This window comes from Schistocerca serialis, chromosome 4 (assembly GCF_023864345.2).
Source record: "Schistocerca serialis cubense isolate TAMUIC-IGC-003099 chromosome 4, iqSchSeri2.2, whole genome shotgun sequence".
Lineage (NCBI taxonomy): Eukaryota > Metazoa > Arthropoda > Insecta > Orthoptera > Acrididae > Schistocerca > Schistocerca serialis.
The window spans coordinates 600,399,218-600,416,376 of NC_064641.1; the positions used below are offsets into that span (position 1 = coordinate 600,399,218).

The 17,159-nt window shown below is 38.7% G+C and overlaps 1 protein-coding gene across 2 annotated transcripts in view; it reads left to right on the forward strand.

Moving 5' to 3' along the window:
• Positions 1-17,159, forward strand: part of LOC126475377 (cyclic GMP-AMP synthase-like receptor) — a 353,607-nt gene that overhangs the window by 70,997 nt on the left and 265,451 nt on the right. For both annotated transcript variants that reach the window (XM_050103201.1, XM_050103202.1), the window contains exon 3: positions 2,869-3,036. In XM_050103201.1, coding sequence (XP_049959158.1) covers positions 2,869-3,036 — 168 coding nt within the window. The remainder of the gene's footprint in view (positions 1-2,868; positions 3,037-17,159) is intronic.

The following is a 17,159-nucleotide window of genomic DNA, read 5'->3' on the forward strand; positions in this document are numbered from 1 at the left end:
AAGTAAGGGAGTAAACAAGACATATACACAGAGATGACAAATGTCATGTGAATGCAGTATACAAAAATACAGAGGATGACAGACAGTATCATGTACATGAGGTGTAAAATGGCCGTGCATTGGTGGAGCTACAGTTTGTACTCAGGTGATTCATCTGAAAAGGTTTCTAATATTATGGGCATATGAAGGTAATGCAGAATGGTAGCTGGAGCTACATGCATGAGTCATTCCATTTCAGAATGCAATAGGAAATTAAATATTTTGAGATCCAGAGTGTCAAGAGTGTGGCAAGAATAGCAAATTTCAGGTATTTCCTCTCATCATGGAGAATGCAGTAGCCAACAGCCTCCACTTAATAACTGAGATCAGCAGCATTTATGTAGAGTTGTAGTGCTAACAGACAAGTAAAAATGTATGAACTAACTGCAGAAATCAATGTGGGACATGTGACAAATATATTCATTAGGACAGTGCTGCAAAATTTGCCGTTAGTGGCCAATGGAAGCAGACAACATACGGAAGTACCTTTGCCAACAGCACAACATTTCCTTCAGCAGCTCTCCTGGACTTGTGAACATATTGGCTGAACCCCGAGACAACTGGTAAACGGTGGCCTGGTCAGTTGATAAGAGCTGATGGTATGGTTCAAGTGTGGTGCAGACTCCATGAAGCCATGGACCTGAGTTGTCAACAAGGCACTGTGAAAGCTGTTGGTGGCTACATAATGGTGTGGTCTGTGTTTACACGGACTGGATTGGGTCCTCTGGTCCAGCTGAACTGATCATTAACTGGAAATGGTTATATTCAACTACTTGCAGACCATTTTCAGCCATTCGTGGACAGTGTGATCCCAAACAATGATGGAATTTTTATAGATGACACTATAAAATTTCACTGGGCAACAAGTTTTGAATGTTTGAAGAACATTCTGGACAATTTGAGTGGATGATTTGGCCAGATCACCTAAATCCCATTGAACATTTATGGGACATAATCAAGGAATTGTTTGTGCACAAAATACTGCTCTGGCAACACTTCAAGAGTTATGAGTGGCTATAGAGATGCCATGGCTCAGTGTTTTTGCAGCTGACGTCCAATGACTTGAGTCCATACCACACAGTGTTGTTGCATTATTTGGGCAAAAGGAGGTCTGACACAATACTGGGAGGCATCCCATGTCTTTTTTCATGTCAGGTAAGTCTCTGCACATGTTAATGATAGTTCTGAAAGTTTTACAAGCAAGAGTAAAAGGAGAAAGCCCACATATTGCTTGTCTGACTCCATTTGGAGGATGCTGCAGGGATGTGCAGTGATCAGTAAAAATATGTGTCAGGGCAGATACGATGAATGCAGCAGATGGCTGTCTGGAATATTGGAGGGACCCATCAAAAAACAATTAGTACCTCAGAAATAATTAAGAAATTTAAATTGGGAGATTACACACAAAGAAGTGAGCAGATAGGGGGGAGGGCAGGTTGGAATTTACCAATCATAAGTGGCTGAGAATGCATGAGAAGAGAAGGTACATGAACAAGAGAGGCCACTGATGGTTTGTATAAGGGAGGGAAAGACCCACCAGCACAAAATAAATGTGAAATAGTGGAACAACAATGAATTTAAAAATGTGTCTTTCAAAATGAATATTGTGCTGTTAAGGCTTTTTAGATTTAATACAGTCAACATAAAATTATAAATTATACTTCAACTGAAAGAGTGCCTCAAACAGTTTTTCTTACAAGTGAGCACCATTCAATACTTGGCACACATTGGGTTGATAAGTGAGTTCTGCTCGAACCTTGATCGGTGTTTCTGGAGTAATTGTTGCAACAACTGCTTCAGTCCTGTTTCTTAAGTCATTGTAGATCAGCTGGTAGCAGAGGCATATACACATGATCCTTTATGAACTCCCAAAGGTAAAAATCACAAGGTGCCAGACTGTGTGAATATAGAGGTCATGCAAAACATCTGGCCCCTTTTGGCAGATCCAGTGGTCAGATACAATGCCATTTGACCAATCAAATTCTGATTTATGCCAGTTAGGCAGCACGTCATGTTGCAGCCAGATAACGTTCTGTGGTTCAGCTTCTAACTGACTAACTAACTAAATAACTAACTTCCAGTTGAGGGAAGAGCTATAGTTCTAGTGCATCAAACCCCAGTTACAGTTGCTTCAGCGAAAAAGAGAGGCCCATAAACCTCATGCCAGAATACAGCATAAAAACATTCGGAATAGGGGAGTCTCATTGCAACTGTACCATCTCATTGGGGTTTGCTGACCCACAGATGGGCATGTTATGTTTGTTTCTATTCCACTTAGGTGAAATGCCTATTTATCACTGAAGACAACACAATCCAGGAAATATTCATTATCATGTAGCAACATTTTGTTTGCAAAGTTGCCACAAAAACCCTAATCTGTAGACTTTTGAGCTTGTAACAGGTATACAGACAAAACTAAAATTGAGTCATTCTTTCAATTTATGTATTACTTAGAACTCTAATGGAATAAATGCTACAAAGCCTTACAACCACAATATTCATTTTGAACATCTGATACTGTTGGTAGAGGAGTAAAGGAATGGAAAAATTACCAGGTGTCCTTTGTCTATCTCCTGAAAACATCATTAAATTTAAATACCTGAGCCTTGGTGACAAAATGCCAAAGATTATGGAAATAGTAGAAGGATAAATTCAGTTTTGCAGTAAAGTAATGTATCCTAGGGATATAATGTAATAGTGTGATGTGAAATGGCAACAGCTATTTGTGAGCAAATAAAAAAGTATCTGTCATATCTTATAATATCTTGATGCAAAATCCATTGCTTCCCAACGCTAAACTGAGAGTTTAATAAAGCCACTTCTTTGCAGATTTTTCCTTTGCTGGAATATGAAATGAAAAAAAATCCAACTTTTGCTGCACTTTTTCGACCGAAACAATATGTTGGAAGTTTTTATGAAAACTTGAAAATTGACATGCCTAATGAATTTGATATTGATTTTGAATTGTGGCTTCCATCATGGATTGGTGAGTTGCAGGTAAGTGGGACACATGAACAACAGATAATATAGGTTCATACCTATTGTCATGCTAGTATATGTATCTACATCAACAATGTGTGCAAACTAAAGAGAACTATTATATTAATCATCACTAGGAGAGCATTGTGTGGAAAAAGTCCATTTCATACAGGAATCAGATTAGCAATTGTGTCGTCTAGAGCTGTTCTGATACTGAAAGTAAAGGTCTCCACGAGCTCATCAGAGTGCACTATGTACATGAAAATGCTGTCTTGGTCACTTTTGTGAAATTGTGGCACACTTCTGTCATTGGACAACATGGTGAATGAAGTTCATTTTTGTGAAGAACATGATTCAGATTCCTGTTTTGGAGTAATGCTTTCAAAATGTAGCAACAACAAATTACTTCATTTCCTACTCCAACTTGTCTAGTGCTTCTCTAAAGAGTTCAATATCAGGAAAACTAAATTTTAATTATTATTCCTTTCCATTTCCTTTCTTTTAATTATAACAGTTGATTGTTGAAATACAGTGTTTTTGTAATGAACTCTTTAGTGATTATCTGGACCAAAAAAATTCCACAGACTTATAATCTCATAAATTTATGAAACAAGTTTCTCTGATGCCTTTGATTTGTTCTTGGGGCATTGAAAGCCATAATTTAGTTAATACAATATGTCACTGCAGGCTTGAGACAAGAAGCTTAGAGAAGCGAGGCAGATAGGAGATGGCTATGTATTCTTTAACAAGAAATTATATGAAGGTTGTCACAAAACAGCAAGAATCACTGCTAGTCCCTAAAATAGAACAAGTTATTTCAGCCCTGATGCCACAGTCAGGGCTGTAACACTGCTGATGCAATGAAAATATGGAAGCCAGACTGTAGCAGTATTGACGTGATTACCACATGCCCAAGCCTTGTGCTGCAGCTGTACTGTGGTTTATTTGATGCAGAATGATGTCCTGTCAATAAAGGGCTGGGATGAGCCACTATAATACTGACCATTTCAGCTATGTAGTGTCTGCTTTGACCTGCAACCTTCTACAAGAGGTAGTAAAAGCCAGCCATTGAACTGAAGTGTGTTATTCCGTTTCTGCTTTCACTAGCTGCAAAACTATGAGATGCCAAAGTCCAGATGCCACCAGAAACTGAGCTTGTGCCTTCCAGCTGGTAGGCCATCTGCTGGTTGACTTCTGTCAAATGCAGGATGCTTACATTGCGCTGAGCCACCATTTGTCCTGTGTGGCAAAACGCTACTGCTGCTGGCTTGCTTTATGTGGGCACATTCTGCCCTGCAGGCCATGGTCACTGCTGCCTACAATGGAGTCCTCAGTTCATCCCTTTATGCTCAAGTGTTTGCTGCAAAGAGCAGCACATTGGTACTGCCCAATGCGGCCAACTTCTGCAGAGATCAACACAGTTGCCTACTGCTCTGGATGCACTCTGATGTTGTACATCATCACCTACCGGAGTGATGACAGAATGACTGTGCCCTGTTGGGGACTGCTCAGTGCTGTGTGTTAGCAGAGTCATCAAGACCACATGCTGAGTTTAGCCCCCTTTCTGCACTCCAGGGATGGTGTCTGATCCTGGAAACTGCCTGCAACAACACAGCTGTTGTATCTCTGGGAATAAATAAACAGTTAATGTGTCTTCTATGATTTATTAGTGGACATCCTACTGGCTCCATGAATCTCTATCAACTTGCACCTTCACTGAAACCTGTAAGGGGGAGGGGGGGTGTACCTAATCACACCATACATCCTGACTACCACCACTACAGATTATATCTGTATGTGTAATCACAAAAACGTGTTGAAAAAAGTAATTCATTCATAATTTTCTGCAGATCCCATCACAAAGAAGAAATTTTATGCACAATCAAGGTATACATTAATAAAGTGGAGCATCTGTCAGAAACTGTACTAATTGTTAACAGTGACTAAATTGCTATAAATCAACAGCAAACCTGGTCCATTGAGAAAGAAGTGTTATTTTTTCAGTTATATTAAATAAACTATTGCCTTGTTATTCAGCAGAGGTCAGAATTTATTTTTCACTTGAAATACCTGTGTACAACTGACAATAACAATATGATTTGAATGTATGGGTGTGAGTGTAAAAAGGTTGTGTAAGGAATAGATAAATTATTTGAAAACTAATTATCTATCTGACCTGCTGTACTATAAATGGGAGAGACCGTCAAACATACCAGTGACCAATGCTGTTACCTTATCCAAAGTGTCGTGTGTATGTAGATATTCTTACATCTCACCAAGAGTGATCCATTTCTACCAGAATAAGTGTTGTTGGTCTATTCTGTTCTGTTGTAATTGATTTTGGACCCTCTGTATCATTTAGCATGTCATCACATTTACAAAAGATAGGCAATTCAGCACACAAATAGTGATTCATTGTTTTCCCTCATGGATCACCTATGTTACTGTGTAAAAACATGGAACTTGATACTGTGAATGTGTGGTGTCAATGCTCCCAGTAAGCAGAAGCATGCAGAAAACATATTATTCTTGCTTACAGTTAAGGGCATGAAATTACTTCTCACATAAATGAAGTATCCACTATGAATGCTGTTATGACAATCATCTTTTGCAGTGAAGTTATTAAACTCACAAATTTAGCTGAAGTTTGTAAATTATTTCCTGCTTGTTGGAAATTTGAATAATGGCTACATGAATGTTCCTACCCTGTTCAAAATATACAAAAAATATTTATATGGTGAACATAAATGGTTAAAAAACCATATCTTAACACCACACACCAGAGATGAAGTCATCAGTAATAAAGAAATAATAGAAAATTTTACATATATAGTTAATACTTGTCTTTGATGTATGATTAATGGTTCAAGTGTTTTTGTTTCTTATAACTTGATACCATTTGCATTAAAGTTTTTCATTCATTTTCTTCAAGCACAAGACAACCATGGTAGCCCATAACAAATCGCAGTCAAACTATGGAAACTCAAGGTTGAAATATCAACAGTATAGGGAAAAATAGGTTGCTACTCATCATAAAGATGAAACAATGAGCTGTAGACAGGCATGACAACAAACAAATTAGCTTTTGACCAAAGGCTTCTTCAGAAAAGGAAACACACACACATTCATTTACTCAAGCAAGCAGACCTCACATACATATGACTGCTACTGCTTATGTGTTTATAAACACGTAAATATGTACCAAGAACAATAAAAGTGTTTACAGTGAAGTAAAACCTGGAACTAAATGCAACAATAATTATCTATAAACAATGAATGCTCAAATCTCACAAAACATGGCTGCCTTGTTTCAATGGGAGGTGCAAACAACATCTACAAAAACAAAGTAATTGGCTTTCCTTAGAAATGTTCCACACTGCTGCAAATTTTAAATTTATTGAAGATTATAATCATTGGTGGCTTCTGAGTGTTCATTCTCGGTGTTAACAAGTTTTTAGATTCAGTTAAATTTGGGAATTGAAATTAATAGCAACTGCTGTATAACAATTATGCTTATCAATAAGTTTATGCAACTAAAGCCACTGCCAATAATAATAACAACATTAATAATAATAATAAGATGCATAACTTATCTGACAAAAGAAAGTATTGTTTTTGTTGAATTTTGTTGTTTTGTACATAATTAAGTACAGTTTAGGGCAATAACAAAATAACGTGTAAGCTTTTTCTGCTCTCTGTTTCACATTTTTGTGTAAATGGTAGTTTTTGTGATTTTCCATTTTTTTCAGACAAATGTACAAAATCCCTAACAGATGTATTAGTTCATAAATTTACTTCTGGGCTGAAAATCAAATATTCTTACGCTACACCCACACAAAAACTTGTGCTAACTGTACACTTCTCTTGTTAAATGTTCACTTCTAGTCTTGCTTATTTGGTTTTGTCATTCTCTCAATCAAAGGAATTATTCTTGGACACTCTGGTTCTGTTGCGAATAACTTTTGCTAATAATTTATTTTTACATTCCCAGAAAGAGATTTTCACTCTGCAATGGAGTGTGCGCTGATGTGAAACATCCTGGCAGATTAAAATTGTCTGCAAGACGAGACTCAAACTCAGGACCAATGCCATTCCTGGGCAAGTGCTCTACTGACTGAGCTACCCAAGTACAATGCATGGTGCATCCTCACAGCTTTACTTTTCTGTTAGCATTTAAAATAGATTCAACTTAGTTAACGTTTACACTGCACACGAAAGCGGATTCCTGCACAGTAAGCAGCCAATTTCAAACACAATTTACATTTGTGGAAATGGTTAAACTGAAGTAGTAATGTCTACCAACATGGTCACTTGAATAGAATACAAATGAGGTGCTGAGAGCCTTAAGACTCTAAAGCACACTGCCATCGATCCCACAGTTAAGTGAATACCGGAGGAACCATTGATACAGCTTTTCGAGAATTTTCATATATTCAGTGTGAACCTACAGCACAGATAAACCTGACTCACCATAAGAACAACAGATTTCAAAAGCATGAAAAAATGCTACCATCACACAACTGACAGTGATGTGCTTCAGGCCCTTACAGTTCTCACTACCTCAAATGGTTTACAGTATGATAAAATTCATAACTTAATATTATGTAACCCATTTAGAAACCCACAAAATAGGCTAACTGTCAGTACAACTTTAACATATACTGATGTCCAATTTAACTTTACTATATACTGAGGGAATTAGTGTATCTGAGGAGTATGCAATCGTCTATCAGGATTTATGCTGAGTGAACAGGGACAAAAGTCTGCTACAGTGTGCTACCACCTGGTGGAATTGATGTAAACTTCTAGTTGAGTGGCAAGGGCTAGCTGTGCACATTGTGAACTGTGCACATTGTTAATCCAATCCATATGTATTTGGCCCATAAGGCAATTGTGACATGTGAGTTGTGCATGCACAAAAGCTGTTCTAAACATGCACAAGTGAAGGTGTGCTCATGATCCTGATTCTGGAGTCTAGTTTCATGGAGTCTAGAGGCGTAGTAGCACAATAGATTTAAGTGCCGTACCTTTCAGATTGCAGCATCTATGTTACGTCTAACAGCATTCAAAGAAAAATAAACATGCACAAGTGAAGGTGTGCTCATGATCCTGATTCTGGAGTCTAGTTTCATGGAGTCTAGAGGAGTAGTAGCACAATAGATTTAAGTGCCGTACCTTTCAGATTGCAGCATCTATGTTACATCTAGCAGCATTCAAAGAAAAATAACCAATAAATCCACAAGGTGTTGAAAGTTAGGGTGTTTACATGCTCTTATGCTCTTACACAGCAGCCGCCACTGATTGTAATGGCATTGCCCCTCAGGTACAACCTACCACACTGGTCTTGTGCAGACCAAGAAAATTGATTAACTAATGAAAAACTAAAAGTATTTTGCACAAAATTTATGAAAATCAGTTTATTGGATGTTAGCAACTACAAAAGGAGTAATTTCACAAGAAATGACACACACCTAAATCACAATAGAAGAGGAGGAATGCCATAGACATACACCAGGTTGTAAGGGAAATATTCAAAAAAATTAAACTAGAAATGAATCTACTCAGTGCTAGATACTCCCCCACATGGAAACTGCTAAAGCAGACTAATTCTTACAGGAATTGGTCTGAATGAAACTCCAGAAGTCAAGAAGAAATGATTGATGCAGAATTCCACACAGATGCTGATAATTGCCCTACTGTTATGAGAGTGGTGGTAACATTAAGAAGTCAAATGTAAATAACAGATGTAGTAAACACCAGCTCATAGTAAATGACATGAATACTACGGTGCTGAGACTGTCAAATCGAAATAGAGATACAAACTTTAAAAAGAAACTTAGAAATCCAGTGGTCTAAATTCACCCTCTCACAAGCCAGACTTGGCTTTCATTATATATTATCAAAATATCCAGTTCATATACTGCCTAACAAAACAAGTGAAGCACCCAGAAGACATAGTCAGATATCAAGTAAATTTGTATGCTGTGACAGATCTTATTTTGATTTGGCCATGACGTATATGTCATTTAATATGTATTGGAACACAGTGTAGGCCAAAGATGCAATATAAACATGCCTGCACCAAAAACAGATATGTACAAACAGAATGATGAACATTTATCTGTCTTCTAGTGATTCCTTAAGCTGATATCAAATTTTTTCATTTTTCCACCATTGGTTTCTTACTGTCCGTGATTCTGGGTGGACATGTTGGGTTTATGTCAAACAATACGTATTTGTAAAAAAGCTTTTATAATATACCTTCTGGAAAGGGAGGCAGTTTCTTTTATTTCTAAATTGATTCATTCCGAAAATGATGCCTAGATACGCCATAGCCTGCAAACTTCAGAACATATGGTGACATTATTTTTGATTGTACAGTATTTTACTGCATTCTTTATCATGGAGCTGGACACTACATCTTCTTCTTTGATAGTGAAGAAGTAAATGTAACTTTCTTCAAAGCAGAGTTAATACATCAATCAATTTAGACTGTTACAGTGGTAATTATAGTGAGAGGTTGTGGTGGTGCAAACTTATATGCATAAAGTCTTGCTGGTGAAAATATTTGCCAGCCACACACCTCAAAATAATTCACATTATTCACACCTCCTTATGGCACCAGTACTGAAATATCAATATAACACATAAAAAACATAGTGGATATTGTAATATGGGGAGTCAAGTTTGACATCATGAAATGTGCAATACTACATTCTAGTAGCTTACTCAATAGCAGATTTTGCATGTTTTGAAATGTAGGTTAAGTGATTGCTTTCAATAAATGAATTGTGCAGCATAAAATATCAATAATTTTAAAATTTGGTAACTTATTTAATTGAAACTATCAAGTTTGAAATTATGATGTAAACAAACACTTATATTCACATTTTATTTGATTTTGACTTGCTCTATTAAAAACACGCCTTACAGTTTAATTATACTCTAGAACAGTAACCTGCTAACTGTTAGGAACAAACAGGAAACTGTAATTAACAATGTCATTAACCATATACTTTATTGTATTGTTAAACACCTTGTAAAAATCAATTTTAATGTATAAAAACTTTATTTCATGATGAAAGAAACAATGTATAAACTTGTAGATTGCATGTTTCATCCAATAATATGCACAAAATAACACAAACAGAATAGCTGTAATCGTAAATTAACATATGTAACAAATTCTACAGTACTTCATAACTTTTCAAATTGTAGTAAACTGTCAAAGCTGGAACTGTAAAGACAGTCTTAGTTGTTGATTCTGATAGAAAATTAGGTCAAACACATTTTACTAAAACTCATATTTTTATCATGTCTTTTCAAAATTTTGGGAATTTAAGTTTTATTATGTTGAGAGAAGTTATAGCTATAAACACCTGAAAAAGTTAATTGCAAGCCTGGTGTCACTTACATTATCTAAAGGACATACTCACACTATTAATTATCCAGGCCAGTGATCTACAGATAGACACCCCAGATCCACCTTGAGGACAACACTAAAAGTCGGATGGTATCTATGATTTCAACTTGAACATGTATTCCGCTGTTTTAAGATTAGTTACCAAATGATGCATACTTGTAAAAGAAGTAAATCACTTCAAATATGAACTTTAAGTTTTGAATCAAGTGTAGATCACATAACAAGTGGAATGTCACAGTGTTTAAATAATTAGAGTTGCAAGCTGCAATTCTCTTGACCGGGTAAAACGTCCACCACAGATTAATAATGTTATTCATGTTTAGTGATGTTACCAGGCCTGGTATGGTAATAAGCAGCACGAGCTGTATCACATGCTGAGTGATCAATGTACACGGAAATGATAAAAGTCATGGGATACCTCCTACAATTGTGTCAGACCACCTGTTGCTTGGTGTAGTATAACAACACAACAAGGAATGAACTCACAAGGTGTTGTAAGTTCCCTGCAGAAATACTGAGCCATGCTACCTCTATAGCCATCCTTAACTGCAATCCTATTGCAGGATTTTGTGCACAAACTGATCTATTGATTATGTCCCATAAATGTTAAATGGGATTCATGTTGGGCAATCTGGGTCACAAATTGTCCAGAATGTTCTTTAAACCAACTGCAAACAACTGTGGTCTGGCGACATGGCACATTGTCATCCATAAAAATTCCATCATTGTTTGGGAGTATGAAGTTCTTGAATGGCTGCAAGTAGCCTCTACCTAGCTGAACATAACCATTTCTACTCAATCATCAGTTCAGTTTTATCAGAGGACCCAGTCCATTCCACGTAAACACAGCCCACACCCTTATGGAACCACCACCAGTTTGCACAGTGCCTTGTTGACAACTTGGGTCCATGGCTTTATGGGATCTACATCACACTCAGACCCTACCATTAGCTCTTACCATCTGAAATGAGGACTTCCACAGTTTTCCAATCACCTATGGTCCAACCAATGTAGTCACGAGCCCAGCAGAGATGCTGCAGGTGATGTCACACTGTTAGCAAAGGCACTTGCATTGTTCATCTGCTGCCATAGCCCATTAATGCCAAATTTCCCCACACTGTCTCAATGAATATGTTCGTTATATGTCTTACATTGATTTCTGTGGTTATTTAATGCAGTGTTTCTTGTCTGTTAACATTGAAAACTCTGTGCAAATGCTTCTGCTCACTGAAGACTATTGGCCACTGTGCTGTCTATGGTGAGAGGTAATGGCTGAAAGTCTGGTAATCTTGGAACACTCTTGACACTGTGGATCCCAGAATATCAAATTCCATAACAATTTCCAAAATGGAACATCCCAAACATCTACCATTCCACTTTAAAGGTATATTAATTCCCATTGTGTGACCATAATCACATCAGAAAGATGAATCGTATGAGTCCAAATGATAGCTCTACCAATGCTCTGCCCTTTTATACACTGTGTATGTGTCACTACTGTAATCTGTATAAGTGGATGCCACTATCCCATGACTTTTGTCACCTCAGTGTACAGGACACAGAGATACCACATACCTCTTTGAGAATTCATTACAGTGGCTCACAGAGTTTGAAAGGGGCCTCATTCGTGGGTCTTCATTTGGCCAGTTGGTTGAATCATGCAATATCCAGATTTCTGGGGCATCCAGATGTGACAGGCATGCTTATTGTCAAAGTTTGAGTCGACAACATCTGAACACCACAAGGGAGAATCACAATTTTGTGCACCAAGCAACTTCACATCTGCTCCTGCCATCTGAGAAAATATAATGGACTCCCTGAAATATTATATTTTTTCTCTGTGCCATTGGTCAAAGTCTTGCAATGGCCAGATGAGGGAATTGCTGCCTCATGTGTAGGCTGCCATTAACATCACTACACAAACAGCTGCATTTGTAATGGTACCATAACTAGGAAGCATGGACTGCTGATTAATGACATCACATAGCATTCAGCAATGAAATGTGGTTCTACACTATCTTGGATAACCATAGTTGGCAAATATGTCAGTGACCTGGGGAGAGATTCCATGCTTCCAATGTTTTGGAGAGGCACAGTGTTGTTATTCCTGGTGCCATGTTGTGGGGAGCCATTGGGTGTGTCTTCAGGTCATGGCTGGTAGTGACTGAGGGAACTCTATTGGCACAGCCATACATCATGGACATCCTCTGTCCTTGTGCGTTACTTCTCATGTAACAATATCATGGTGCCATTTTTCAACATGACAATGCTCATCCACATATGGCATGTGTCACTATGAACTGTCTGCATGATGTTAAGGCACTCCTATGACTAGCAGGATCCATAGATCTGTGCCCAATACAACATCTGTTAGACCAGCTCAGACATCAACTTCACCCTAGTGCCAGTATCCAGGATATCAAGGACAATTTAACAACAGTTGTGGGTCAGTTTGCCTCAGATGAAGATAGAATTTCTCTGTGACACCCTTTCTGACCAGATCAGTGTGCTGATCTAAGCCAGAGGGAATCATACTGATAAGTGGACTCATACTGCCAAGTTGCTTGTAAATTTGACTTAGTATTGTAATCGCTGAAATAGTGTCAATATACTCCCAACTTATGAAGTTTAATATTGTTTTCTGTTCCCCTTTTGGGTGCTTCACTTTTATTGTCAGACAGTGTGAATAACAGAAAGTCAGAAGTTGGAGCCTACTTGACAATCAGCAGTTTCAAGATAAATGTTATTTGTTTCTAAGAGCACTGGCTGAGAAATGAAGATATGTCATTCTTAAAATTTCCAAATTATACAGTTTGAAGCAGTTTCTGTATCTATCAGCAGGTGGGATGGCTGTCTAATACTTGTTTAGGAGAACACAGAATTCCTTGACTGAGAATCACTCTCGTATTTGAATGTCCTGAACTGAACCAGTTCACAACCTATCAGAGAATTCTGCTGCAGCTCTTAAGGAGAACACAGAATTCAATGCATTCAACTAAACTGACCCCTTGAATAATGATAAGCACTTTGAGCATCATGCTATTGAAATCAAGCTGCCAAATTTAGTAGAAGGCTCTATTTACCATTCACCTGTTAGCAACAAATTCCAGTATGTACAGGCTTGAAAGTGTCATGTATTTTACTAATCAAAAATTAAAGATATCATTTTGTGTGGAGATTTTAACACAGATTTTGCTACTATTATATATATAGTAAATGATGTCATAAATCCCTTAGCAACTTCCAACACCCAAAATGTACTACAGGACCCAACTAGGATATATTTAATTCAAGCAGCTGTATTCATGCAGTATTCATTGACCAAGAATCCTTTCCATTCATTATTGATCTGAACTACTCCAGTGGTCTCCTTGACAATCAGAGTACCTACTTGGCTTAGTTTAATACAAACAAAGGGCAAGTCATCAGCTGCTGTCATCTACGGAAAGTTGAACAAAGACCCTAACAGTATTCTAGCACATCAACCATATTTGGTTATAAATGCATGCAGTTAATTGGGGATCGCAACAGCAGTAGCCACAAGTGTGCACAGGTGTTATGCTTTATGAAATGTGACATAGCCATCACAGTGTTGTGAGACAGGCCAGCCTGCTACTGTGTAGAAACTATAACTGCTGCAGTACACAAGCAGCAATGTGTCACCAGCCTTTCCATGCGGGTGGCTACCAAAGTGTTAATGTACATGCCAAAAAGCATAGCAAAGGCCAAACACATGCAGCTTGGAAGAGCATATATACCCAAGTCACTGGTACTAAAATCACTTCTGTCAGCATCACTGCTCTACCGTCATGGGGGATGTGTCATCTGACCACCATATAGGATGCTAATTGAGGGCCACAGTTTGCACTCTGCCAAGGGAGCATCTCCTGAAGCTGTTGAGTTCTGGAGCCAACAGTACAGTGCCAACACTAGCCCAGGACAGCAGTACACCGACCACCAGCATGGGGGCAGTGGGTCTCTACAACATGTCTGCCACCTTCTGACAACATGAGGAAGAGGGATGAGGAGTGTGCCACGGTAGCGTGAGGGACTTGCAGGGCAGCTGAGCATAAAGAATCAAAACTGGCAGAGAAGCTTACATCACAGAGGTCACAGCTAACTGATGCTGCACTCCAATTGGAAATTCTGTGCATCGTCAATCACCAAGGCTGTAGAATTGCTTCTGCAAGCTGATTCCATCCTGTATTGGGCTGCATCAAGATGCAATAACAAAGGATACTGATTATTTGCGGACTGTTTCTCTGGCACCATAAGGCTTCTGTCCAATCACACCCAGGCACCAACACACCACAGTGGTATCTACAAGAAGGTTCCAGTAGTCAGCACCCTCAAGAAGTGGTGTCAGAGTTATTGAGATCATCTTTTCAGCATGACATCCAAACCTACAGTGTATAGTGTGGTAAGTCAAGAGATCTGATTGTTTTTTGTAGGTAATGTGTGTGTCATGGAGAGAACATTTGATTACTACTCATTATTATATGTCAGATGTATGCCATGTAATTTGCTGGGTCATTCAGTTCCATGTACAGAGTCAGTAGCAGTGATATCTTTCACATGCAAGCATTATGGGCAAATGGTTGGACAGTGCTAGGAGTCAAAATGGTTAATGATTAGATGTAGGAATTAAGTTGGTAGGTATTGTTCTGTTGCACTTAAAATATATTGATTTTCTAAAATGAATAAGGATATAAGCAATGATATGGCAGGATCATGCATCCAAAGAGTGTCGGAGCCAGAAGCAATACAGATAATGTTGGAAAAGATAGCACGATTAACTGCAGATAATATGGAGTCACATAGTCAGTTATTAGGGTGGTCACCACAGTGAGGTGTGTACAGGGTTATTACAAATGATTGAAGCGATTTCACAGCTCTACAATAACTTTATTATTTGAGATATTTTCACAATGCTTTGCACACACATACAAAAACTCAAAAAGTTTTTTTAGGCATTCACAAATGTTCGATATGTGCCCCTTTAGTGATTCGGCAGACATAAAGCTGATAATCAAGTTCCTCCCACATTCGGCACAGCATGTCCCCATCAATGAGTTCGAAAGCATCGTTGATGCGAGCTCGCAGTTCTGGCATGTTTCTTGATAGAGGAGGTTTAAACACTGAATCTTTCACATAACCCCACAGAAAGAAATCGCATGGGGTTAAGTCGGGAGAGTGTGGAGGCCATGACATGAATTGCTGATCATGATCGCCACCACGACCAATCCATCGGTTTTCCAATCTCCTGTTTAAGAAATGCCGAACATCATGATGGAAGTGCGGTGGAGCACCATCCTTTTGAAAGATGAAGTCGGCGCTGTCGGTCTCCAGTTGTGGCATGAGCCAATTTTCCAGCATGTCCAGATACACGTGTCCTGTAACGTTTTTTATGCAGAAGAAAAAGGGGCCGTAAACTTTAAACCGTTAGATTGCACAAAACACGTTAACTTTTGGTGAATTGCGAATTCGCTGCACGAATGCTTGAGGATTCTCTACCGCCCAGATTCGCACATTGTGTCTGTTCACTTCACCATTAAGAAAAAAGGTTGCTTCATCACTGAAAACAAGTTTCGCACTGAACGCATCCTCTTCCATGAGCTGTTGCAACCGTGCCGAAAATTCAAAGCGTTTGACTTTGTCATCGGATGTCAGGGATTGTAGCAATTGTAAATGGTAAGGCTTCTGCTTTAGCCTTTTCCGTAAGATTTTCCAAACCATCGGCTGTGGTACGTTTAGCTCCCTGCTTGCTTTATTCGTCGACTTCTGCTGGCTACGCATGAAACTTGCCCGCACGCGTTCAACCGTTTCTTCACTCACTGCAGGCCGACCTGTTGATTTCCCCTTACAGAGGCATCCAGAAGCTTTAAACTGCGCATACCATTGCCGAATGGAGTTAGCAGTTGGTGGATCTTTGTTGAACTTCGTCCTGAAGTGTCGTTGCACTGTTATGACTGACTGATGTGCATGCATTTCAAGCACAACATACGCTTTCTCGGCTCCTGTCGCCATTTTGTCTCACTGCGCTTTCGAGCGCTCTGGCGGCAGAAACCTGAAGTGCGGCTTCAGCCGAACAAAACTTTATGAGTTTTTCTACGTATCTGTAGTGTGTCGTGACCATATGTCAATGAATGGAGCTACAGTGAGTTTTTGAAATCGCTTCAATCATTTGTAATAGCCCTGTACTTGTCAGCCATCAGTCTAGTTGCTCCTTTTCCCAATAAATTTACTGAGGATGTGCAAGCATTTGTTGGGGATCTTAAGAATGTGGTGGAGTAGAAGGTTAGACTGACATGGAGCTTTGAAATGTGGGAAATTTAAGCTTAACTGGAGAAGGAAAAGGTTATGAGGGATACACAGGAGCGCTTAAGGAAGCAGAAATATTTCATGAGTTTGAGAAGGAGTTAGTACAAAGGTATAGAAAGCAGAACAGTGCCAGACATTTCTGTGAGCAGTTAAGTATGGTTGTGAAGAGGCATGGAAAGTCTGTCTAGGGGCATTATCAGTAAAATCTGATGTTACATAGGGATATCCAGAGGTGATTGTGCAATGGACAAAATAGTGGAGAGAAGAACTGCAGCATGTTATTGGTTACAGGGGCACTTGTAGAGATCAGAAACAGTGGAACATACCATGGTATAGGTTATATGGAGTGAGGGGTAGTAACACCAGGCCATTGGGGTGGGTGGACATGGCTTTTTGT